Source organism: Anolis sagrei, chromosome 4 (genome assembly GCF_037176765.1).
Source record: "Anolis sagrei isolate rAnoSag1 chromosome 4, rAnoSag1.mat, whole genome shotgun sequence".
Classification (NCBI taxonomy): Eukaryota; Metazoa; Chordata; class Lepidosauria; order Squamata; family Dactyloidae; genus Anolis; species Anolis sagrei.
Window position 1 is genome coordinate 126,532,756 of NC_090024.1, and position 26,708 is coordinate 126,559,463.

Below are 26,708 nucleotides of genomic sequence, written 5' to 3' on the forward strand. Positions count from 1 at the left end.
ATAGCAATAAACATTAGACAATAACACCATGACGCATTTAAAAACTAAGGCCAAATGTAATGATTAAAATTTTTAAAAATGCTGGCAGGTGAAATGAATAGGTTTTTGGAGATTGGTGCGGTGTGCAGACTATCTTAAATCTCTAGTAAAGTGCATTTGGGACATGATGCTTGGAGTTTCCTATTCTGGGAAGGCACACTGGAACAACCACGTCTTCAAGCTCTTCCTAAAGACTGCCAACATTGGGGCTTGTCTGATGTCCTTGGGGATAGAGTTCCAGAGTCGGGGGGCCACCACAGAGGGGTCCCTCGTCCCCACCAATCGCGCTTGCGACGCAGGTGGGATCATGAGCAGGGCCTCTCCAGATAATCGGAGAGATTGTGCAGGTCCCAAACCGTTTAGGGCTTTGTAGGTAAACACCTGCACCTTGAATTGGGACCGGAAAATGAACGGCAGCGAATGGAGCTCCTTGAACAGGAGGGTTGACCTCTCCCTGTAAGGAGCACCAGTTAACAACCTGGCTAGATAAAATACTATTTACCAACCTGATTTGCATAGCACAAGATCACTGAAATTGCCAGTTTAAATTACACCAGTCTGGATGGACTCTAAATACTTTTGAAACATAATTTTCCAAGTTCACATTAATATTTCTGTCAACCTTTCATCACTTGTTTGACCATGACATGGAGAGAGGGAGGGAGCAAGACATTTTACACTATCAACATCTACACTTTCCAATCATTGTTGATTGCTGAATTTTGATAGTTTTATGTAAGGACAAATTAATTAATTTATTTTTTCTCATATAGATCACTTGAAAATGAAGACATTCCCATGGACTTTGAATTTACTGTTACTATTATTATTATCAAATGGATGCTACACAAAACAGTCTAACTTCAACAAAAGTTCCCCTAGAAGATACCCACGTTCTACAGAAGAAGGAGAGGAAGGGAAAAAGTGTGGCTACACATTTATTGTCCCTGAACAAAAAATAACTGGACCAATTTGTGTCAATACCAGAGGCCCAGAAAACAAAAAAGATGAAATTACTAGAATGGACATTGAGAATCTGAAGGATGTATTGTCCAAACAAAAGCGGGAGATTGATCTCTTACAGCTAGTGGTAGATGTGGATGGGAATATAGTAAATGAAGTAAAACTGCTAAGAAAAGAGAGCCGCAACATGAATTCTCGTGTTACTCAACTATATATGCAGCTCCTCCATGAGATAATCCGCAAACGAGACAACTCACTTGAGCTTTCCCAGCTGGAAAACAAGATACTCAATGTCACAACTGAAATGTTGAAGATGACATCAAGATACAGAGAGCTTGAAGTAAAATATGCAGCACTAACTGATCTTGTAAATAACCAGTCACTCACCATCTCATTGCTGGAAGAACAATGTATACGTATCTTTTCACGGCAGGACACACATGGTTCTCCACCTTTAGTTCCAGTGGTACCCCATCACATTCCTAATAGCCCACACTACACTCCAGGACTTCTGGGAAGTAATGAAATTCAGAGAGATCCAAGCTATCCCAGAGACAGAGATGTGAGACCACCCCCTGATCCAGCTACTACTCCTACAAAGAGTCCTTTCAGAATCCCACCATTAATGTTGATCAATGAAGGTAAGGCTTTTGCTTCATTTCTAGAATTATATCTGAATATTTAAAGACTATCTGAAAACATAGCTGGTGAACATGAAAACAAAATACAGAGTAAAAATAACTTGCTCCTGTCATCACATCCCATTTCCCTACAAAGCTGTCTTTCAATTACAGCTGACCCACCAATATTTCATAAAAGAGGCACTGAGCAACTTATATTGAAATCTGTAAATAGTGTTCTTATCCAAGAGCCTGACATTTTTGTCATGGTATTTGGCACTCTACTACTTTATCTGCTTTGTTTTTCCAGTAGCCCCAATCAATTACTTTTCAATTTTACCGCTTAGACAATGAAAATTAAACTCCAATATTTGAGGGCCCTTCTTCACATCTGTTTGCATTTGCATTACTAATCTGGTTCCTTTGGCTGCAAGCCGTTGTAATAATTCTGAAAAATTTGCTCAGGAAATGCCATATGATCATGATTTCAGAATTTTTTATTTTTAAATAATTGAGACTAAATTTATTAGTAAGAAAGAGTTGCCTAGTCAAACTGTCAGCCATTAGACAACCTAACATTTCTTTATGTTAAAGGTCCTTGTTTAATAATAACAACAACAACAACAACAACAACAACAACAACAAACAACTTTATTTATACCCCGCCACCATCTCCCCAAAGAGGACTCGGGGCAGCTTACATGAGGCCAAACCACCAATACAGTAAACACAATATAACATGAAAAACAACAAAAATCAAGAAATAAAATAACATAAAATACAGTATCAATGAAATAAGTAATTCAACAATAAAAATCAAAACATTAAACACTAAAAATGGTCACAGTGGGCAGGGCAAATTCAAGGATTAAAATTTAAAACACTGGGAGATAGGGCAGTGTAAAATATCGGGAAGGGGATCCGGGGGATGAGGTTTGACTGCACAAACCAGAATATAAGGTGCTTCTGAGGGCATTTTATACAGAGTTTGGTCAGGGATTATCATACATTCAATCATTGAAGGCACATTGGAACAGCCAGGTTTTCAGGCTCCTCCTGAAGACTGCCTGGGTGGGGGCTTGCCTAATATCTCTGGGGAGCGAATTCCAGAGCCAGGGGGCCACCACGGAGAAGGCCTTCTCCCTCGTCCCCACAAGTCGCGCTTAAGATGGAGGCGGGAGCAAGAAAAGGGCCTCCCCGGAAGACAGAAGCGATCGTGTGGGTGCGTAGATGGAAATGCGGTGACGCAGGTAGGCAGGTCCCAGACCGTTCAGGGCTTTATAGGTCAAAACCTGCACCTTGAATTGGGACCGGAAGATAAACGGCAGCCAATGGAGCTCCTTAAACAGGGAAGTTGACCGCTCCCTGTAACTTGCACCAGTTAGTAGTCTGGCTGCTGCTCTTTGGACCAGTTAAGAGTTTCTGGGCCGTCTTCAAGGGCAGCCCCACGTAGAGTGCATTGCAATAGTCCAATCTAGAGGTAACTAAGGCGTGGACCACCATGGCCAAATCAGATCTTGAAGTAAACTTATTTTAAGTCTCTTAAGGGCAGGGTGGGAACTATGTGGCCTTCCAAATGTTGTTGAGCTGCAATTGCCAGCATTCCTTACCATGGACCATATTGGCTATGACTGATTTGAAGGACATCCCTGTTTTCATATGTTGGTGGAATAAGAGTGGAATAAGGCTTGATGGTGAAGAAATAGTTTCTGTATTACTGGGAGCATAGGATAAATAAAAAGCAAGTTATCAATCCTGTTTTACCCAGTACATTTAGATGACAATTCACAAGTAATCATAAAGAATAACCTAAAGATTTCAAGTACCAGCATAATGCGCACCTCAGTTTTCAGTTTTCAAAACTCTGAAACCAAAACAAAAACAAAAACAAAAACAGGATTTGCTAGCAAATGTAATGTGCAGTGGTAAAAAATGCACTCTTTGTAATTTGGCAAAAAAGCTGTACATTACAGTGGCTGCATGCTTAGAATTCCTTCTTTAAAAACAAAAGTATTAGAACACCATAGCTTTCAGCAATGGAAGAAAACTTTAGGATACAGCTATGCTGTAGAATATTTCTGCTTTAACTGCCTTGGCTCAATGCTATGTGGTCAAAGGAGCTGTAGTTTGGGATCATGGGGGCTGCCAAAGAATACAAATCCCAGTATTGCATAGTGCTCAGCCATGACAATTAAATTAGAGATGATGTCTCTCAAATAAGAGCTCCAGGTATTCCTAAAGTAGATTCTCTTTTTTCTTTGGTTCATCACTAAGATTACTATATTACACAAAGTTAATGCACATCCTAATTTTGGGAAGGTGATTTAGCCAAACAATGTGAGCATTAGATTGGAGTAAATACGGTACTTCAGAACATTTCTACAAATGTTACAAAACATAATGCAACTAAAAGAAATTTCAAGTATTTTTTTAAAACACAAACCTACACTTAAACATAAACTAGCATTTTTCTATCTGCAAAGTCAATGCTTCTTCCATGTTATACTCTTGAATAGTGAAAACCTAGGATTATCTTTGTCAACCTGGTTTGTCTTCAAGTGAAACACTGATCAAAATAATAGGTATGAATACAAAGAACTAAATACAGGCTTAGAGAAAGGACAACAACAAAACAAAGTGTTAGATGATAACAAAATGTAATTGCTTTTATTCTATGCAGCACAAGAGGGAAAAACTAATGGGGAAAATATAATAAAGTTTAGACACACAGCAACACTTGTGCAGTATCATCATATTGTGATACCCTTCATAATTTGCAGATTAACCACAGTTAAGTTAATTGAATATGCCTGCTGTGTCAAGTGTGTGAATTAAAGCAACTACAAAAAGCCAAAGAGTCCAGAGTAATAGCACATTATATTTATTTACATTATGTTTGATAAGATTTAAGTTGACATACAGTACATGTGGAAAGAAATGAGGCCGTAATGAAACTACTTCTCCTTCTAGCAAAAGTGTGAATACGAAATCCATTATAAAACATTCTTTTAAGTTTATTGAAGTAAAGGGATGGTATGTGATATTGTTTCAAGATTAGAGACATCACCTTTATATACTTCGGTTAACACACTGTCATACAGCTAGAATAATGTTTCTCACATAGTAACACTAAGCTTTAGCCAGTAGATCAAAATAGCAACAAACCTTGCATTAGCAGCACTGTAGAATTGGGCCCATTTAAATGTAAGACAATGAATCTTTTATGGAACTGCATTTTAATATGTGTGTTTGTTACTCATTATTATTAATGAATCATTACATTAGACCCACTGAACGGTTAGTCAATATTAATGTAAATACCATTGGTTTGATAGGTTCACTCCAGCTATTTATTTATTTATTTTATTTTATTTTATTTTACTTTACTTCTATACCGCTGTTATCAGCCTGAAGGTGACTCACAGCGGTTCACAGCACATAGGAAACAGCAAAATTCAATGCACCAATAAAAAAACAATTAACAACCTAATACACAGTTAGTACACAATTACTATAATAATCATTCACTAACGTCTCATCACTAAAAACACGATCCAGATCCGTCATCCATTGTTCCATTTCTATGTCATTACCAATCATTGCACTAACTACTCGAACGCCTGCACAAACAACCAGGTCTTTACTTTTTTGCGGAATACCACCAGAGATGGTGCTAATCTAATGTCCGAATGGCGTTCCACAGCCGGGGAGCCACCACCGAGAAGGCCCTATCTCTCGTCCCCGCCAGCCGTGCTTGTGAAGCTGGCGGGATCGAGAGCAGGGCCTCCCCGGAAGATCTAAAAGTCCTGGTGGGTACATAGGCCGAGATGCGGTCGGATAGGTAGTTTGGGCCGGAACCGTTTAAGGCTTTAAAGGTCAACACCAGCTAGGTGTTTAAATTAAGATTTAAAATAAGGCTTGTTGTTTATAAATTGTTTATAAATCTGAAAACTCAGGAGCCCACCCACTCATTCCTATTTAAGTAAGAGTTTTCTGTTACATTCGAAATAGGAACATGAAGAATTTGGGGAATACATGATATAGTATTAAAAATTCAAACAATTAAGATAAGGAGGAAAAGAAAAGCATGACACATATGAATGTGGTTCCTATGGCTTACTAAGTCATGAGTATTCCATCCAAACAGTTCCGCTGTTCATTTAAAAACATTGAGAACAAATACAATTATATTGCATCAAAGTATTGTGTAAATTTCCATTAAAATTTAGTAACTCCTTTCTAAAAGCTGTTAGATGATAGTCTTAAGAAACAGGAGTCCATGCATAAATTATGCCGATTTCATATTTATTTTGTTAAATCAAGGTTTCTTAGACAATAGTGTGTAATTCACAGCAAAGAACTGAATTTTACAAGTATTGGGGATATGAACCATATGAATTGCTCCTACCTGTTAAATTCTTAATGATCACAGAAAGGTTTCAATATAACATAATTATTTCAATATACTGAATTGTCAGTTTAAAATAGGTGTTCACATCTATTTTACAAGTAATTCACACAAAATTACACTTTTTCTAAATTCTGCATCTGATCTTAACAAAATTACATGTTCTGTCCACTAGGCACTAAATCTGCTAAATGCCCAAAATAGGATGTTTTTCCAAGTCGATTAGTATTTCAGCTGACACATAAATATGCAGAATTATCAGAATGTTTAGGAAATGGTTGTAAAAACCACATCACTAAATTGATTCTAGAGCTTATCAACCGGTTTTCTCCTCTTTTCAGATTTCTAAGAATGCATCAGAATGAGAGGATGAGTTAAGACCAAACTATCAGAGGCTGGTGCAAAAGATGTACTCAGCCACATTAGTGTGGATTATCAGTATGCAAAGGGATCTTGCACCATCTTAGAGAATAACTGAGTGAATGAAATTGGTAGCATAAGCAAGGAAGTAGATTTAGTCTACAGATGTTTATACTACAAGTGTCTTTTCCCCCCTAAGGTACTACAAGATCCCTGAACAAAATAAAAAGATAATGAAAGAGTGCATTAAGAAACTGAGGTACACTGAGGAACACATAAATAGTGGCAGATTCCTTTACAGAAAGACAATTTGAAGATGAACCCAGAATTTGAGAAATATGGTGAAAAAGGCTCTGAAACCTTTTGGGAGAAATTAATCAAAAGGAACAGATGACATAACAATAGTTCTTTAAAGCTGTAGAAATGGAATGCATTTTAACTCTAACAGAAATCTTGCAACAAATATCAAAGATAAAACAATGGATCAAAAATTAAAAATGTTGAATATATATTCCCATCCCCCAAAAGGCAGCACCAGGGATTGTAGTAACCAGTAAAACATTGTACTGATCTCCCATACAAGCAAAGAGATGCTCCAATGTTACAAAAAAGGCTTTTACAATACATGAAGCACAAATACCACATTATAAAGCTGGATTCAGAAAAGGAAGATGAATGAGAGATCATCTTGTGGACAATGGAATGTGCCAAAAGAATTTCAGAAGACAATCAACCTGAAAAATCACAAACACAAAAACCTCTAACTATGTAGATCAGACTTGCACAACTTGTGGCCTTCCAGATGTATGGGCCTCTAACTCCAAGAAGCCTTAGCTAGCGTGGCCAAACAAAATACCTGGAGGGCCACAGATCGTGCAGGCCTGGTGTAGATAATGGAAAATCATGGTTTCTTCTAAAAGAAATGGACATCTGATTGTCTTGCTATATAACTTGTACTTTGGACAAGAGATCAAAGGATGCAATATGAGAAATATTTTCCCATTGCCAAGAGGTTCAAATAAGGCTACATGTGATTATCCTGCAAGTTTGATTTATATGCAAAACATATCATAAAGAAAGTAGTAGGTAAGCAACAATTTCAGATATGCAGGTGACACCATATTAACCACAGAAAATAGGAAAGCCTCAGAACTAGTACGGAGGAAAGTAACAAAAAAAAAAAGCAAAAGCGGAATACAACTAAATATTGACAAAACAAAAGTAATGACCATAGATTATTTCTATCACTTTAAAGTAGATAACAATGGCAGTGAAATAAAAATGTCTATACCTTGTCTCACTCTTTAATCTAAATGTAGACAGCAGATAAGAATTCAGAAGAAAACTAAGACCTAGAAAGATAGTCATGGAGGATCTAGATCTCAACTGTAAAGATATATAATTGAATACAAATCAGAACAATCCAGGCCACATGACTTCCAATTTCTATGTGAATACTGGTAAGTGAAGAAACCTGACAGGAAGGAAAATCAAGAAATTTGAAATGTGACGATGGAAAAGAGTTTTAATAGAGACCATGGGATGCCAAAAAAAACCCCAGAATCCCCCCCCCCCAAAAAAACCAGATGAATGGGCCCTAGAGCGAATTACGCCTGAACCTTTACTAGAAGCCAGGCTGACTAAACTGAAGGTATTGTGCCTTGGATGTACCATGAAATGAAAGAACTCATCAGAAAGCACAATAATGCTTGGTAGAGCGGAAGGCAATATGAAAGCAGACAGTTCATATTATTGGTGAATTGCGTTAATCAAGGAAACCACAAGTCTGAGTTTATATGATGTTATCAGGGCAGTTGACAATTAGAGGACTCTTAGAGATCTCTCATCCAGAGGGTTGTCACAAGTCAAAGTCAAGTTGATGGTAAACAAGAACAACAATTACTACCACTGTATATGCTAGTTTCTGGCTGACCTGAGTTGATGCGATAACAACTTTTATGATGTGCTTCCACTCCATTTTAGATCCATGAAAGAAATAATTTTCTCCATCCTACTTGTAGTCTGTACCTGAGCAGACCCACCACATAAATGGGATTTACCAATACACCCACAATTGATCTAATCTCAATGAGTCATTACAGGTTAATGTTTTCTTAATAAAAAACATAACAGTTTGGGTAGCTATAAAAAGTATGAGCCTGAACTGCTGAATGTTCAAAAATGAGCTACACTTATATTTTTTTCACAAAATAAAGCACAATGGTAGCTTATACCAGATCAACTTCACAGATGTTAATTAAACAGCATGAAAGAAACAGAAACCATCAATTATCACAAAACTCCCATATGTATGTTTTTAAAATGTCAAATTATTTTCAACAGGCCCATTCAAAGACTGTCAACAAGCCAAACAAGCTGGCTATTCCAGTAGTGGTATTTATATGATTAAACCTGAAAACAGCCATGGACCAATACAGCTATGGTGTGAGAATAGCCTTGATCTGGGTGGATGGACAGTTATTCAAAAAAGAATAGATGGTTCTGTGAACTTCTTCACAAACTGGGACAATTATAAGGTAATCCTTTTTAAAAAAAAATGTGTGGGAAGGACTAATTATAGTATAGTGTATACATTGCATGCACAGTATAAGAGTGAAATGATATGTAAAAATAGTTTAAAGGCTGTCTACAAAAGGTTTTGTGCCTTTTATATTAAAGCCATCAACATTTACAGTGATACTTTACTTTCTTGAAGGTTAAAGTTTGAATTTGATACTGAACATTGTTGCCTTCCTCTTTCATTTCGTTAGTATTTAAGCTGATGAGCCTTAGAGAAGAATCTTATTTTAAGCTTACATTAAGCACTTTACTGTAAATGCTATACAAATAATAGGATTGTCACTGAATAAAGTAGCACAGTACAACTTATTTCTGAGCGCATGTCTTCGTTGCTAAAAAATAATGCTTGACATTTGCACTGAACTATTGATTAATTTTAATATGTAGGTTTATTATTTCAGATAAACTACTGAATGTATGTTGCAGTAAACAAAGGCAACCCCCTTCTCTCACTCTACAAATACAGACTTTAAGCATGCACACATATTTAAAATGTTTTTTCCATCAATTAGAGCACCTTTTCAGCAGTATACTTTGTATACCATTAAGCAAATGTAGGCAGCCCTACAAATAATGATTCTTCTTTCCCTCTGTGTGTTTGTGTGTACACACATACACACATACATTTTAGATAGTATGCCATTTGCAGAACCCACTTATGATTGTTTTACTCGCCATGCACACTGATGAAACTATATAAATTGGTGATGATTATTATGATGGTTATAACAACACAAAACCATAATAATAATAATAATAATAATAATAATAATACTTTATTTGTACCCCGCTACCATCTCCCCAAGGGACTCGGTGCGGCTTACATGAGGCCGAGCCCGAATACAACAATACAAGCAAAACAACAACAGTACAAGCAATTAAAATAAAACATAGACAATAAAATATACAACATTATCAATAAGACAACATGCAATTAAAAACAGTGGGAAGGCCAAATGTAAAGTTAAAATGGAAATAATGCTGGGACATGGATGAAAGGTGATAGTGGCGTTTGTGGAAGGGCATACGAGCAGATCTAAAAAATGTAAAGTGCTTTGGAGGACAAAGTGCTATGGGATCATAATTCTGGGAAGGCACACTGGAACAACCACATCTTCAAGCTCCTCCTAAAGACTGCCAAGGTTGGGACCTGTCTGATGTCTTTAGGGAGTGAGTTCCAGAGTCGAGGGGCCACCTCCGAAAAGGCCCTCTCTCTCGTCCCCACCAACCACGCCTGCGATGCTGGTGGGATTGAGAGCAGGGCCTCCCCGGATGATCGAAGGGATTGCATGGGTTCGTATACAGAGATGCGGTCACGCAGGTAGGCGGGTCCCAAACCGTTCAGGGCTTTGTAGGTAAGAACCTGCACCTTGAATTGGGTCCAGTAGATGAATGGCAGTCAGTGGAGCTCCTTGAACAGGAGGGATGACCGCTCCCTGTAAGGAGCCCCAGTTAGCAACCTGGCTGCCGCCCGTTGGATCATCTGAAATTTCCAGGCTGTTTTCAAGGGCAGCCCCACGTAGAGTGCATTGCAGTAATCCAGTCTAGTAACTACAGTTTAGGAAAAATCTGGAAAGCTAAATTCCCGCTTTCATAGAATAAACTCTGGTTTCTTTGGAGAAACCTGTACTGGTATTGATTTTATAATTGGATTCTCCACATATAGGCAAGAGATTGAAGTGAATTAAATTAAAGGTAAATGCTGTTTGCAGGATGTTTAAAAGTATAAAGACTATTTTAGCAGTATTTTTATAAAGGTTTCTAATTGTCAAATGCAAGGCAATCTAATGAGAACTGTGTGTTTGTTTGTTTGTTTGTTTTTTTTAACAGAAAGGATTTGGAAATGTTGCTGGAGAATACTGGCTAGGATTGGAAAATATTTACTTGATTTCCAATCAGGACAATTACAGACTTTTGATTGAACTAGAAGACTGGAGTAATAAGAAAGTCTATGCAGAATATAGCAGTTTTCGACTGGAGCCAGAAAGTGAATTCTATCGATTGCGTCTAGGAACGTACCAGGGGAATGCTGGTGACTCGATGATATGGCACAATGGGAAGCAATTTACCACACTAGACAGAGACAGAGACATGTACACAGGTATGAAATGTCACAAGTTGTATCCCAGTTGTCTACTTTTAAAAGTAAAAAATGAGTATTCAAGCACTACAAAGTTTAGGGTTTTTTTTTTGGGGGGGGGGGTTCTGTTTCAACACTGCTAAGTTACTTTTGGCAATAACAAAATCATATGTAACATCTATCATATAACATACGAGGCACATACTAAGTCTTAAAGTCTGTTATACAAGATAACCATTCTCAGGACATGAGGGCACTTTCAAACACTGTACCTCATAAAACAATATAACAAATTCTGTGGAGATTTAGTGAATTATTTGGATTTTATAGAAAACTGCACAGGCTTTTGTTATTAAACAGTATACTAAACTATGTACTATTTGCGGCTGCTAGAAGTTTAAATCTTGAAATATAGCGCTATAAAATTATCAAGATTAGGCACACTACCATCAAACATGGACAACTTTAAAATGTTTCCACATACTCAAGACTACAACTGTTAACATATGCATATGGCTCCTTATACAACAATAACAAGCTACTGTGTGCTTCTGGGTTTATCATTCCTTTGCCTTAGAAATGGGATACAAGATTTGGAGAGCTCAAAATGTATATATGAACTGCTATCCTATACTAGATATTCATGTTGGAAAGTATGTGCAAAGTTTTGCCACATAATTTTTAGCTGGCAAATCTATAAATTATTTGTGTTAAAATGACTGTTGTCTGTTCCAATATGAAAGCTATTTATAGCTTTTAAATCCTATTGCCAAAGAAGACATGAACACAGAAATGGAGTATGATTATTTCCTCTTTTCTGTAAAAAGGCCCCCTAATGGCAATTGTCTCCCGAGTTGAGATGTTTTATAGCTTATGGAAATTTGAAAACATGAAGTTTGTCCAAAAAACAAAAACAAAACAAAAACCCTTAAGTCACAACTGAAAAAAGAGGGAAAAGTGGGGAACTGTGTTTTTCCAGAAAGCAAAGTATTCCTCACTAGGAGCCTGTTAGGCAAAATTAATAACACATTTTAAGCGCTCTATTTTATCATTGGACCACAAGAGAATATAAGCACAATGCTGGAAGAGAGATGGGAAGCTAAACATTAGGAAGACCTAAGTGCCATTGTAACCTCCTGCTTCTGTATACCAGCAACAATTTTTATTTATTTTTTATCAAAAACATTGCATAAATTAGTATATAAATTGATACTATGGAGCACATGTGGCTAACTATCTTTTGACCCAAAACGGGCAACAGCAACCGCATACCACTAACAGAGATTCATATAACCATGTACTGTCAAAAGCTTTCACAGCCGGAATCACTGGCATATTGTATGGTTTCTGGGTTGCATGGTCATGTTCTAGCAGCATTTTCTCCTGATGTTTTGCCTGCATCTGTGACTGCCATCCATCTTAGGATCCTCTGCAGATGTCAGCCACAAATGTAGGTGAAACATCAGGAAAAAAAATGCTGCTAAAACATACAACCCAGAAACCACAAACATACAATTTACAAAACAGTTATTTCTGATACTGAGGATATCTTAAAACCATCTTTATTAGCCACTGAACATTTTTTCTCTTTATGTATTTATTTAATCTTCTTTTAAAGCCTCAAGTACTTAGAGAATTAGTGTGCAGTAGGGTAACTAAATATTCATACTAAGAAGCAATGTCCAAAAACAAAATGTGCTTATGGAGGAGAAATAATAAAAGAGGGTTATGACAGCTCTGCTTCTAACCATGAATGCTGCATTTCCTGTTAAATTAACTTTCAAATTGTTCCAGGAACTTTCCACTGATATAATAGGATAAATCTTGTAAAGGTGAAGGAAAAGGCTAAGGTAACTGCCTGCAAGTATACATTATTGTCACATACTAGAAGTAGTGACCTGTAGAAGAATATAATACAGCTCCTTCAAGCACAGGCTATATTGATAGTTGAATACTGTCCATTCTCAAATGGAATAAGCCACTTTGGTGCCTTGAACAGTGTAGGAATGTTTAGTATCTACATTAAGCAGAGTGGAGCAGGGCTTGTGCAATGTGAGCTTCTGGTAGAAACAGGGGAAAGAACTCTAGAAGCTGTGTGGTCAAAGGTTTTCATGGTAGGAATCACTGGGTTGCTGTGAGTTTTTCAGGCTGTATGGTCAACTCTAGAAGCCGTTGTGAAATGAAGATAACACTTTGTTTATTGTCTCATAAATCCATCTTAGGATAGCAAAGGAGACAGACAAAAGAAGCTTGCCTGCTCTTGCCTACAAGAGCTATTATAGGCATGCTCCAATGTGTGGGTGCAAGCTAGCATCCATTGTTGGGGTTGGAGTCTCATAAAAGCTCCTTCCAAAGGAAAAAAAACACTCTTTTTGAGAGAAGGGGAAAATTATATATGTAGGTAAGAAGGAAGCAGCAGGTTTGTATACATAGACCAAAGAGAGGTACAGAGAGGTGAAAAAGAAAGGCGTACATTATCTAGACTCCTTTCTTTTGCCAATTACTTTATACAAGTGTTGATGTTCGTTTGCTTTCAACACCCCTTCTCAGCAATGCTTGTTTAAGTGCACAAGATACACTTTCTCTCTTACGAACTAGAAGTGGTCTCTTGGAAGAGATTTGGTGAGAATGTGGGTGTTTATTTCTTTTTAAGGACAATAATTACCAACCTAGCAGTGCTAAAACGTGCAAACGTGAGTAGATTAATAGGTACTGCTCCGGCAGGAAGGTAACGGCAATCCATTAAGTCATGCTGGCCATATGACCTTGGAGGTGTCTACGGACAATGCTGGCTTTTCGGCTTAGAAATGGAGATGAGCACCAATCCCCAGAGTCGGACACAACTGGATTTAACGTCATGGGAAAACTTTACCCTTAACTTTTTAAAGCTCCTTTTCCTGCAGATCTCTTCATAAATGATGTTTCACATCTATATACCTAGTGCATGAATTGACCATTTCAGTTTGAGAGTTTTGATTACTTTCAAGAGGCTCTATAGGCTTGGTTCGGTTATTCCAAGTTTCTCTTATAGCTATATAAATTCCTTGCATGCTTGAGCAGCTGATGCACATTCTGATTCAGTAGATAAGAATGCTGCAGTGTTTTGTTTCTTGCTTGTCCAGGTAATTGCTCTACCGCCATAGAAATACAAATTCCCACTGGTAGATTTGTGATCTATAGAATCTTCAGCATTTGTGTAAAAAATCGATCTGTTACTGCTGATGGCCTTTGGCTTTACTTTATATGTGCAATGCTTTGTAAGTATCTGCACATTCTTTTTGCTGCATTCCAGCCCTTTTAACTTGATGAGTTGTGTTTTCTACAAAGAATTCCAAGCCCTGAGACAATATTTGGCACCATGCTGGTGGCCAGATATAGCAGATTTCCTATGGTAGTTTTGTACTGATTACTACTTGGTAGAAACTTGCTTTTCTAGAGGTAATCTATGTTCATAGGTGTGGCCTCTGAGTTAGCCTTCTTGCGTCTTAAGTATCCCAATAGCTCATGAATCCTTTTTTTTTTGATGGAAGAGATAAGCTTCCATCTTCCTCTCTATTTGTATGCCAAGATAATAAGTGATGTCCCCCAACCGTTTAATACAATTTCTTTATTTACGTGGCTTTTAATTTCTTCACAATTTCTACTCTTGATAAGCCAAAATCAAACCACCAATCTAAATCTATATGTAAATATATTCATCATGTTTGTATTGTGTGTAAAGGCAAGGAACATCTTTGCTTTGTACCCAAGCACTCTGATATGGACAGTAGTTTTCTATTGTGCAAAAGATCAAATGGAGTTGTACTGGTTGTTTTGCTTGACAGTCTATTCTGTATGTGTGTGGCTATAATCACACCCTTTTTCCAGTACTGGTTGGGTATCCAGATGCATATCACCATTTTAATAGTGATCTATGTTGTGTATAATGTATAACGTCCTGCTTTCCCACGTTTGTTTGGACATGATATATTACCTAGTCACCACCATTGTTGGGGGACATGAGAGAAGACTCCCCACAAGACTACAACACATCTGGGCGTCTTCTGGGCAATGTCTTTGTAGAAGGCTGATTCTCTCACTTCAGAAACGACCAGAAGCGACTTGCAGCATGCAACCAACCAAACAAACCAACCAACTGACCTTTTCAGGACCAATTATGACAATCATCTCAATGAACATCAAAGGCATGTCAGCAGCCAAAGAACAGCTGCTCTATGAACTGTGTCGAGATAAGAAATGTGATGTGCGGTGTGTCCAAGAAACACACAGGGATAAACAACAGAAATGACCAAAAGTTCCAGGAATGATCTTAGTAGTGGAAAGACCACGTGCGCAGTATGGAATTACTGTCTTTGTAAAACCAGGCCTCCAAGTCAGCAGTGCCCATAATAATGAAGAAAACAACATAGAGGTTATAACAGTAGAGCTTAATAACATCATGATTACCTCTATGTACACGTCCCCAAAAGAAGAGTTTTGTTTCTCCTCTCCTTAGAGCTTTGTTAGGCACTAAAGGGCAGTAGTAACTGGTAACTTTCACAGCCATAGCCATGCATGCTCAAGAGGATAAAAATGGAGAGTTTGTCCTTTCCTGGGTTGAACTGCACAAACTATCACTTATTCATGATAATAAGCTCCCACCATCCTAAAACAGTGGGAGATGGCACCGAGGATACAACTCAGACCTCCTATTTGTGAGTGACAGCATTGTGCAGCAATGCACTAAATCAGTGGGACCACCAATACCAAACATACAGCACCGACCAATAGTATGCCAATTGTTCCCAACTATAAGGTCTCAGGAAGCTTGATTTAAATGAAGATTCAACTTCAGAAAAACAGATTGGATTAAATTCTTAGACATGTTAGATGACAAGATCATATCGGTCACCCCAGTCCTTGAAGAATACAAGCGCTTTACTGAAATAGTAAAAACTTGCTCACGGGTTAGGAATTGTGGGAGTTGAAGTCAAAAACACCTGGAGGGCCGAAGTTTGCCCATGGTTGGTTTAGAGCCATACATGGAAATTTTCTGGATGCTATGTGGAAATTAAAACACACCCATTTTTGCTTGTGTGAGCCATTTCTGCTCACTGAAATCTCTGCTGTAAGAGCCCAGGGAGAGAGGGAGATGTACTAGCAAAGTATATCGAGCAGACAATCTGTAGGAATAATTGAGATCTACATTAAGCAAAACTAGTGCAATATGAGCTTCTGGAAGAAACAGGAGAAATGACTCTAGATGGCCTTGTAAGGTGAAAAAAAGGATAATTTGTATTTAGTGTCTCTTGAAATCCTTGGGATTGTAAAAGAGACAGATAAAAGTAGTCAGCCTATGTTTGCTTATATCAGCCTCTAATAAGCTGGTTCTCATGTGTGGATATAAGCTAGCATCCACTGTTAGACCTTCATGGATGCTCTTTCTGTGGTACAGAAAAGCAATGAAGCTTATTGAGATAAAGGGGAAATGACCTCATAAGAAGGAAGCAAAAGTGTTGCGTGCATAGACAAAAGACACAGAGAGGCGAAAAACAAACGGCAGATATTATCTGGCCTCTCCTATCTCACTAATCAGTTTCTACAACTGCTTTTTTTTTTTTTTGGTCGTGTCAGGAGCAACTTGAGAAACTGCAAGTTGCTTCTGGTGTGAGAGAATTGGCTGTCTGCAAGGACGTTGCCCAGGGGATGCCCAGATGTTTTAATGTTTTATCATCCTTGCGGGAGGCTTCTCTCATATCCCTGCATGAGGAGCTGGAGCTGACAGAGGGAGCTCATCCGCGCTCTCCCCGGATTTGAACCTGTGACCTGTTGGTCTTCAGTCCTGCCGACACAAGGGTTTAACCCACTGCGACTGCTGATGCCCTTTTATTTCCAACAGGTGGTAGATAGGCTAGAAAACAATTATAACAGGGACTTTGAATGCTTTGAATTTCATTTAATATAGACTGGATATCCAGCATATATCCAGAATGTGCCATTCTTGTAGGCAAAACGCATATCCCCGTAAATGACCGAGCGGTGATACTTTCATAGGCAGAATTACAACCAGGAAAAGTTCCATTAGCAAAATAAAATTTAGCAAATCAGTATAGTTCCTCATTTTTAATATTTTGTAAATATTATATTTAAGATTTTGTAAGAGATTGAAAAAATGTTCCCCAGACTCTTTGCATAGAATTCCATACACACATCTGCTCTTATTAAAAGTGTATGAAACTTCCATAAGGGGGGGTAAGAAAATGAAAAAGGGCTACAGCATTGCTTAGAAATTATTTGAAATGAAATCTGAAAGAGGGGCATTCCCTAAAGAGATTGAGAACATCTGCAAGAATAGCTAATTTCCTGTGGGTAGAAAGAAAAATATTTTGTTGCAGATTAATATACAATAAGGTTGCATTTCTTGAATAGGAGTACAGAGCAGCAAAATTCTTCCAAGTAACTTTTCATACCATCTGAAAATGTCAGTTCTGCTGAAAGACATTGTCTAAGAGGCTGATGACATCTAAGTGATGTAGTACTTTGAACCGGTGATGATCTGAGCCTAAACCAGTGTAATGACCAAGGGTTCCTCTTTGCAAAAGCAATTGTGATAAATCTGTGTGCTATGAAGTTGCACTTAATTTTTGTTTGCTTGTTTCTTCCTGCAGGAAACTGTGCCCATTTTCATAAAGGAGGCTGGTGGTACAATGCCTGTGCACATTCTAACCTCAATGGAGTATGGTACAGAGGAGGACATTACAGAAGCAAACACCAGGATGGGATTTTTTGGGCTGAGTACAGAGGTGGCTCATATTCACTAAAAGCAGTTCAAATGATGGTCAGACCAATTGATTGAGACACTCAAAACATTTTTTTAAAACCGTCTTTTGAGTTTCATACAAATGTTACATTTCAAGTTGTTTTGCAAATTTCCTTATAACAAGAAATCCCTACAAAGTATTGTTTGAAAGATTTCTTATTGCAGTATTGGATATGTTGCTTATGCAAGTACTATCTGCTCAATAAGTAAGAAGGCAGGTGAGTTTAAAATAAATCTCTGTTGATTCAACTGTTTCTTATTGTAGTGTTGGACATTAATTGAAACAATTAAAACAACCACATTTGATAGAGTACAAAGAAAAGTATCAACAAATAATTGCTAAACTGTAGTAGGAGATTCTGCTGCCATGTGTTTTGTGTAAAAATGACTTGTTTTCAAAGGTTTGAAACTATTTAAATTTTTAATTTCAAAAAATAATTTCCAGTGGAAATCTTATTTTGAGTTACAAATGCACAATGAGTCATGAAAGACAAAGAATTGGAGGAAAGCTCTGGTTTTGCAAGCATATTTTTGAATTAAATAAAAGCATTAATGTTTCAGCATAGTGGATGTTCCCCATGTGTAGTACAGTTTTTGCAGGATACACAAACCCTGCTGATTTAGGGATGAAGGGCATTATTTGTACACTTTTCTTTTAAATCAGAGATGGGCAAAATGTAGTTCTCCAGAGGCTGTTGGACTGTTAACTCCCAGCTTTTATCATCACTGACTATGCTAGATACTAGGTGTGTGACAACACCTAGAGCAAGGGTCCTCAAACTTTTTACACAGAGGGCCAGGTCACTGTTGGAGGGCCGGATTATAATTTGAAAAAAATATGAATGAATTCCTATGCACACTGCACATATCGTATTTGTAGGGTCAAAAAACCCCCACCCCACTTTAAAATAATACAATAATTAAAATGAAGAACAATTTTAACAAATATAAACTTATTAGTATTTTAATAGAAAGTGTGGGCCTGCTTTTGGCTGATGAGATAGGATTGTTGTTGTTGTTGTTGTGTGCTTTCAAGTCATTTCAGACTTAACTTGACCCTGAGTGAGGGCTGGCTAAATGACCTTGGAGGGCCGTATCCGGCCCTCAGGCCTTAGTTTGAGTACCCTTGACCTAGAGTGTCACACTTTGCCTACCCCTGCCCTAAATACAAAAACAAGAACCGTTTTAATAGTATGCATTGTCTCAAAATAATCCATTACAACAACACAGAGATTAGAAAGTTACTTTTCAAAAGGATGGGATAATAATGATACGCCAAAATAATCTGTAATTAGGTTCCAGATTATAATTCTACCACTTTTCAATGATAAAATAACATTGTATTCATTCTTATAAAAACTAAACACACAAGGTAAGGCAGGGCAGTACTATTCTAAAGAGCCCATTGGATAAGTTGATGTACTTAGTCTACATTGCTCTAGGGATTTTTCAATGAATTAGTTCATGTTCTTAACCCATTACACTATGTTAAACATATTTGATGGTAATAAATCATGTTGATTTCAACAGTTTTTCTAACTGGGTAATTAATGTAGGCACTAGGGAAACGGATCTGTGTATTTTACCAATGCACACACTGATGTTGTATGTCTTTTAAAAGTGTAAATATTTAAGACTGCACTCATTATGGATGTGTAATACCTACAAATGAGTACTTTCAATATATGAAGCACTGCAGTTTAATCAAAACCTAAAATGCTCACTTGTGTATAGGTCTCAACCAGTACATTCCACCTACTAAATCTCATTTTATTACCCCATATTCTGGAAAATATTTCAACACAGAGGTGGAAAAACTGAGGAATCAAAATGTCACTTGTAGAGACATTTTGTTGTGAATTGTTTAGTGATGCTATAGGTTAACTTGCACTCACAGCTACGACTGCTGCAGAGAAATATTGTCCAGATATATATTTTACCAGAAACTTAAAAATTGAATATAATACAGTGAAACATCATCTTTTCCTGGTGATTATTTATTAGTCACCAATAATGAAATGAGCATTTTTCTGTTTTGTGGTCTACTGCAGAAAATCACAGATGTAAAGAAAACTTTTAAAAAGTAAATCATAGGTGTATAAAATGTGTGCTGTACTTTGTATGTTAACAATGGTTTATAGTATTAAGAGTTGTGGGGGTCACAACAGTAATAAGAGATATGTAAGAGTGCAGCCACTGAAAGCTACTGCTTGCATCCCACTGAACTGATCTTGAAGGATACTGTGTTGAACGATATGAGAAGTCTCAAACTCAGGCCTGAATTGAGACTAAAATCCATATGGAAAAATTGGCATAATCTAAAAATGGAATTGCAACTTTCTCCAAGAACCCTACTTAGATATGAGTAGTTTCTATAAAAATGGCTGCAACATTCCCATCTTACGAAATGCCTTTCTTCTGTGTAAAAAAGGATTCACCACATTCTAGATACCCATACACTTGGACAGTGTCACCATATTCTCAGTCTGAGCCAAATTAAGTGAGTGGAAAGAAGATATACTCTCACCAGGCCTTCCACGCCCTCAATGCCATTACGCTTCCACAGCCTTGATGCAGCAAAATAAAATAAAATCTTTATGCCTAGCAGTTTGAAGGGCTCTTAAGGAATGCAAACTTTCATTTACTAGCATAGATGTTAATCCTCAAATCACCGAGGATTTCTGATGGACCACTACTTCATAATGGGGACAGATGGGAGACTTTTTCCTGCCATTCTTGTCACATAATAGCTAACTTCACAGTCAGATGTGTGTCATTTATATTCCAACCATCATCTGGCTTATTCCATTGGTTGCAGCTTCCTGGAAGTACCACAAGGCCCAAAAGGACATGTATGTGTGGACAGGTACAGTGAATGTTTTCTCTTTTTTATATACATGCTAAGATTTGTTAACAATTTCTCTGTCTGCCATAAAAATAACCAGATTGTATTGTAAGATTTGTTACTTAGGACTTCATCTCACAAAGGGGGGGGGGGAGTAAGTGGAATAAACTACTTTGTGTGGTGTTTCATGGGGTCCTGTCTCTGAAGAAGACTGAGAATTTATTTACAACCATCACACAGGATCGTCTCCTCCCACTTCTAGTTCAACCATCCGTTTAAATCCCATCACATGGGCAGGCAATGCCTTGTCCCATTTCAAGGAAACCAGCACACTTCTTAAAACAGACATCCCTTTTGAGTCATTACTTTCGATGGGACTGTTTGCCTTCGAGCCCCTGACAGTTAAAGAGACAATGGCACTGTTCATTCTTGAGAAACCACTTTCCACCGGATCATTTGCCTTCATGCCTCTTACACCAAAGGAGACAAGGCACTGTTTGTTCTTGAGACACAACTTTCCATGAAATTGTTTGCCCTCAAGCACCTTACACTAAAGGAGACAAGCCATCCTTTAAAAAATACCTCTTTCAATTGGACCCACACCATCTTTAAACCACTAATGGAAACAGAAGGCGTATTAGCAGACTGTCCAGAAGAACGCCCTCACTTTCACATCACTAAAACGATCTAAAATGGAGAAATCTGATAACGGGAACATAAAATCAGCTTAACAGAAGCCTTAAAATAAGCAACTTTGGCCTTTTCTATGCGAATGAGGAGCTCTGAAATCCATTGCTCCCTGACTACAAAAGCCTCAGTTTCTACACACTTCAGAAACGGAGCCCCATGGGCAACTGATTGGATGTACTCTCACGTTGTATGTTGGGATCCGTGGGACTCCCGTCTTTAAAATCTCTTTAAAGTATTTAGAAATGTGGGAAAGCCAGCGTATGATGAAGTCCTTCATGGTTGCCAACCTTAAACTAAGCTATGGACCCCTTCCAATTGATTCTGTAGTTTTAAGATCAAATCTTCTTAGTAAAGACGGATTTATATCTAAGTAAACTAGTGGTGCCTAAGTATAAGAAAGCATTGATCCTGGAAAGGGTCAATGCTGTATGCCCTCTATGATGAGGGGAGGATATTTTCAAGAAATTGTTAGAGATTTTGTTTATGTGATTAAAGAATTGTTGAGACTATTGCAAGCATTCTTTTGGATCATAATTTCTACAGGGATATAACAGACAATTGTTCTACCCTATTTTGGTATAGTTATTTGGCAGATCTGATGGAGCCCCTTTGCAAGTGTGTTTATGTGGAAATGGCTCTCCTATTTCTATGTAAATTTTGTCAAAATCTTAAATATTGTGATTGATATTACTCTTAAAATGCTGAAAGAACGTTTGTCCTTGGAGAAACTGGATCCTGTAACAAGTGTGTTTTCTTTGTTATGGTTGACAGGTCAATAAACATTTAATGTGACTAGAAAGTGATTCCTACAGATTTACTACCTTCGTGTTAAGGAAACAGTTGCCAGGGCTGCCAATTCCCTCCACAGCAGTGCAGCAGACAACAAGGCGCTGGTGGGAGAGAAGTCTGGGGATCACAGCCTATTAATCTGAAGTTTTGAAGGCTGAATGGTTATAGGTTGCTGAAAAGGCCAAAATGTATCTGAGCTGCATTTTTAAAAGCTTGGGTGTTCTCCACTCATTAAATCTTATTTCCAGAAATCAACAGAATGAGCAAAATCTTTCAAGAAACAGGATGAATGCTGATTTTGTTTCTTTATTATTTTGACAGTGATATATGATATTTTTGGAGGTTTTTACTAGTTCTTTTTTTAAAATTGTCACCAACTACCTCCTCCTTCAATAAGAGATGCTGAAGAGCACTGTGTGACATTCTCTCAGTTATTTTCACTGAGAACTTCAAGTTTGTAATCAAATCTTACCTTCTGAAATATATTAAATTGTCTAAAAATGACAAGAAACACATGTGAGTGACTAACAGGTAGAATTTCCAACACTATCCTTATAAGGCCAGAAAACTCTTCTATTGCAGTCCCAAGGGATTACATATTTTAAAACTTTTTCCAGTCAGACCTCCTGGCCTAAATCCAATTATTAATTCCAACAAATAGCTCCCTGATTATGGTTCAGTTATTCTAAGAGACACCAACATTTCAGCAGAAATATGCCTACAATTGATCTCAGCTAAATATTAGTGAAATATATAGACTCAGAAGGAATATATCAATCAAGTTGCTTTTCTAACTAAAATCCTGTCTTGCTCTCATGTCATATGGGAAGTCTCCACTTGCACTCACATATTTGTTTTTCAGAAGTAGCTATGCAAAAGGATGCGCTCAACATCATATTACACTTTTATAACATAGGTTCCCATGGCTCCCTTTTCTCACTTGTGTAAGAAAGGGGGAAACCCTTGGACTACCAAATCCTAACCCCAATTGCTATGTTGCTCTCCCATGGCCGATTTTTTTAAAATTAGCTTGTGGGGAGTGAAGAGACAGGAATATCTGCTGTGGAGGGGGGAAAATTAAAAGGAACAAGAGTTGGAAAGGAGAATGCTAAAGGCTGCAGGATGGTAAAGAGGAAAAACTAGAACTAGAGACTTTTTGTCTTCATGGAAATTGTTTCTTAACTGTGTGCAATGCACAAACAAGGGATGCAGGCAGAATGCTGACTCTCTAAAGCAGTGGTTCCTAGCCTTTTTTTGATCGGGGATCACTTCACCAGGGACCACTTTGACCAGGGACCACTCTCCAACATTAGTACCAAAAGGGACGGGGCTAGTCAGCTCTGAAGAAAGGAGTGGAAATAAAATAAAATAAAATAAAGAGAAAGAAGGTTTGCGGACTTGATTTCCGTTCTTGCGGCTCACTGCTGGGCCCACAGATTGGGAACCACTGCCCTAAAGAGAGGTGTGGAGACTTCAGACATGTGTGAGAGCCACAGTATTTCTTCTTAAGCATTTTCTTTTACTTCAGTTTATTAAGAAGAGTTGCTCAACAGCAAAAAAATGCACTTAAATATTTTCTACTAGAAATAGTTGGTTACTTAGTTCAAACATTATTTTTGACCCCCTGATATTAAAAGACAAAAAAAATAAATCATGAAACACTGTAGGCCAGATAACTAACTAATCTTTATTAACTAGAATGCAAATCTTAGATGCTGTGATTTTTTTTAAAAAAGCACCCTGCAAAATATTCAAGGTGTGTGTGCGCGTGAGCTTCCTATTGATTTAAATAAGTAGCTCACAATTTACTTGTCTTACTGCAATATATAATTCTTCTGAATAGAAAGGGGCATAAAAGGTATCTTCGCTGCAATTGACAAAATCTTGTAATCAAAGGTACTAGATAAAAATCAATTCTTAAATATTGAAATATATCCAAGAAAGAGTATGATATCACAAATAACATGCATGTTCAAATGACTGATGCACACATCCCAAATTTCAAAAATTTTGTTAAGCGGGAGAAAACCAGTTATGTAATATGCACTCTTTTCTAGAGACACAAATAATGGCTAAGTCAAACTTACAATACTGTAGGCATTTACTGTGGAGGTCAGAATTATCTACAAATTTTGTGTGATGACTAAAATCCCTCTAGAATTCATCTTTTAGTTGCTGCAGCTTCCATTCCATGGTTGTTAGTGGCTAATGGAGAGTGAAAGGCATCAGAGATGTATCTACTGTTGTGTCTATAATCTGTCAAGATCTCTAGAAGATCTTGTGAGGTCTTTGCAAAATAGATTGTTTTGTGCCTGGTTCAGAACCAGAAGCTTCTCTGATGTCTCATGCTCTTCACTAGCCATTAGACAACTTTGGAGTCTGGGATGTGGCAACAAAAAGCCTTGAAAGGGGTGAGAGGGAAGATGTAGTGTAGGTTCCACTCCAGGGAACTTTTATGCTATGTCTCCTGAATGCAAAATCTTATTCCGTATTTAAAAAAAGGAGAGAACATGTGTCTTGGCATGATTCCACGCATTATGACAACTATTTACATATTTTTCAATAAACTTGCATATTTGCAAAAATTGTTTCCACACACATATGGCAAAAATAGTTTTTGTTGTAAATATGCTATATTTTGCACAGCATGAAAGTTTTAGAGCAAACTTTTTTTGTAATAAAGGCCAAAATACCCAAAAAATGATTGAAAAGTATAAATGTGTTCCCATATGTGAGAACAAAAGAAGGGTACAAATCTATTCTGCTCTACTCCTTTTATCTGAAATTTAAATACGCTTTGGAACTATCATTGGGAGAACATAAGACTTTTTTGTTCTATTAACCTTAAAAGCTTACATTCTCTTCCAGCTTCTTTCTTCTGTTTGAAACTGAAAAGTCATTGGTTTAGCATTGTCTTTGGATGAAAACATGTTTTAAAATAAATATTGGAGGGATTTTTTAATGCTAAAACTCATAGTGTAATAAATGTTAAGTCTTAATAACTAGTCAGGAGATTATTTCATGTAATTCGTAAGAAGCTTTTCAAATGAAGGTGACATCTTAAGTTTGTATCTGTGTAAAAGCATTACCAGATACTCAAAATAACAGTACAGAAATTAAGGAAGCAATTGACATTTCAGGCATAAATAAATATCTTCTGTCAATTTAAACATAATGCCATGCCCATTATGTTTAAAATTTGTCTAATATTCCGGACGATGAAACCACAGTGTTTAACAAAATACTCTAGTTAAACACCAAAATATTTTAATAAAAACATCCACTTTTTCAAAAGAAATGTAAGTTGTCCACATATGGTTCATAATAAAAGGTATTTTTATTTACACATCTGAAAAGATAAGTAGTTCATCTTACCTAAATAAGGAATACAAGGAGTCATCTTCAAGCTGCTAATATAATCTCTAAGCCTTTTATAATTATCTTCTTTGCTCATCACATATTCCAACTTTTCAAAGGTAGTTTTGTCCTTTCGGCTCAGTAACTTTTTGGCAGAGAAAGAATAAAGAAATAGTTACTGTGAAAGCTATTTTTTTTTCAATTAACAAAGCATTTTTACTTCAAATAAAATTAAAAAGTTCAGGTCTGTTAAACATTCTGCAATAAACCTATCAGAAAATTACCACAGCATTATTCTTGTATTATCTAATAGAGTAAAACAGTGCATCAGTATATAGTATAATATACGTAATAAATAACAATAAAATTAATACAACAATTACACTATGTTCCTGGGTTATAAATGTCATTTCCTAATTGGTTCTATCATAAAAATATGGAAAAAAGTTTATTAAACTGCAAAAAAAATGTTTTGGTGGGACATCCTGCAGAACATTTCACTATAGTTTTTTTTAATGAATATCTCATAATGTTTCAACCAATTTAACATAATTTGTAAAAAGGTAAAGATAAAGGTTTCCCCTGATATTGTCTAGTCATGTCCGAATCTGGGGGGTGGTGCTCATCTCCATTTCTGAGCTGAAGAGCTGGCATCAACAGACACCTCCAAGGTCATGTGGCCAGCAAGAATGCATGGAGCGCCATTAACATCTTGCAGATGTGGTACGTATTGATCTACTCACATTTGTATGTTTTCAAACTACTAGGCTGGCAGAAGCTGGGCCTAACAGCAGGAATGCACCCTGCTCCCTGGATTCGAACCACCAACCTTTCGGTCAGTAAGTTTAGCAGTTCAGCAGTTTAACCTGCTGCGCCACCAGGGGGCTACAAACATAGTTTGTAGCACCCACAAAAACTAAGTTTCCGGAATATAACAACTACTTTCAATGTAAGAACCATACAGTTAAACAGAAAATAACACTGTTACACCAGGAACAGATTTTTTTTTATTTTGTTACATAGTGTTATTAATAAAATAGTCTTAACTATTTTAATATAAAGCATTTATTTCCCTCACTAGCACTGTAGTTGATTAGATTATCTCTGAGGTCCCCTTTCAACCCTGGGATTCCAAGTACCAATAATACTTCAACAAAAGGCTACTCTCCAATTCAACT

At 37.2% G+C, this 26,708-nt stretch overlaps 2 protein-coding genes across 3 annotated transcripts in view; one reads left to right on the plus strand and one right to left on the minus strand.

Moving 5' to 3' along the window:
* Positions 1 to 19,376, plus strand: part of ANGPTL1 (angiopoietin like 1) — a 29,026-nt gene extending 9,650 nt beyond the window's left edge. Inside the window, exons 2-5 of the mRNA XM_060774429.2 lie at positions 813 to 1,643; positions 8,734 to 8,927; positions 10,801 to 11,071; positions 17,698 to 19,376. Of these exons, the coding sequence (XP_060630412.1) occupies positions 824 to 1,643; positions 8,734 to 8,927; positions 10,801 to 11,071; positions 17,698 to 17,885 (1,473 nt within the window). The 5' untranslated portion in view covers positions 813 to 823 and the 3' untranslated portion in view covers positions 17,886 to 19,376. The remainder of the gene's footprint in view (positions 1 to 812; positions 1,644 to 8,733; positions 8,928 to 10,800; positions 11,072 to 17,697) is intronic.
* Positions 1 to 26,708, minus strand: part of RALGPS2 (Ral GEF with PH domain and SH3 binding motif 2) — a 132,143-nt gene that overhangs the window by 55,096 nt on the left and 50,339 nt on the right. For both annotated transcript variants that reach the window (XM_067467648.1, XM_067467649.1), the window contains exon 8: positions 25,549 to 25,675. In XM_067467648.1, coding sequence (XP_067323749.1) covers positions 25,549 to 25,675 — 127 coding nt within the window. The remainder of the gene's footprint in view (positions 1 to 25,548; positions 25,676 to 26,708) is intronic.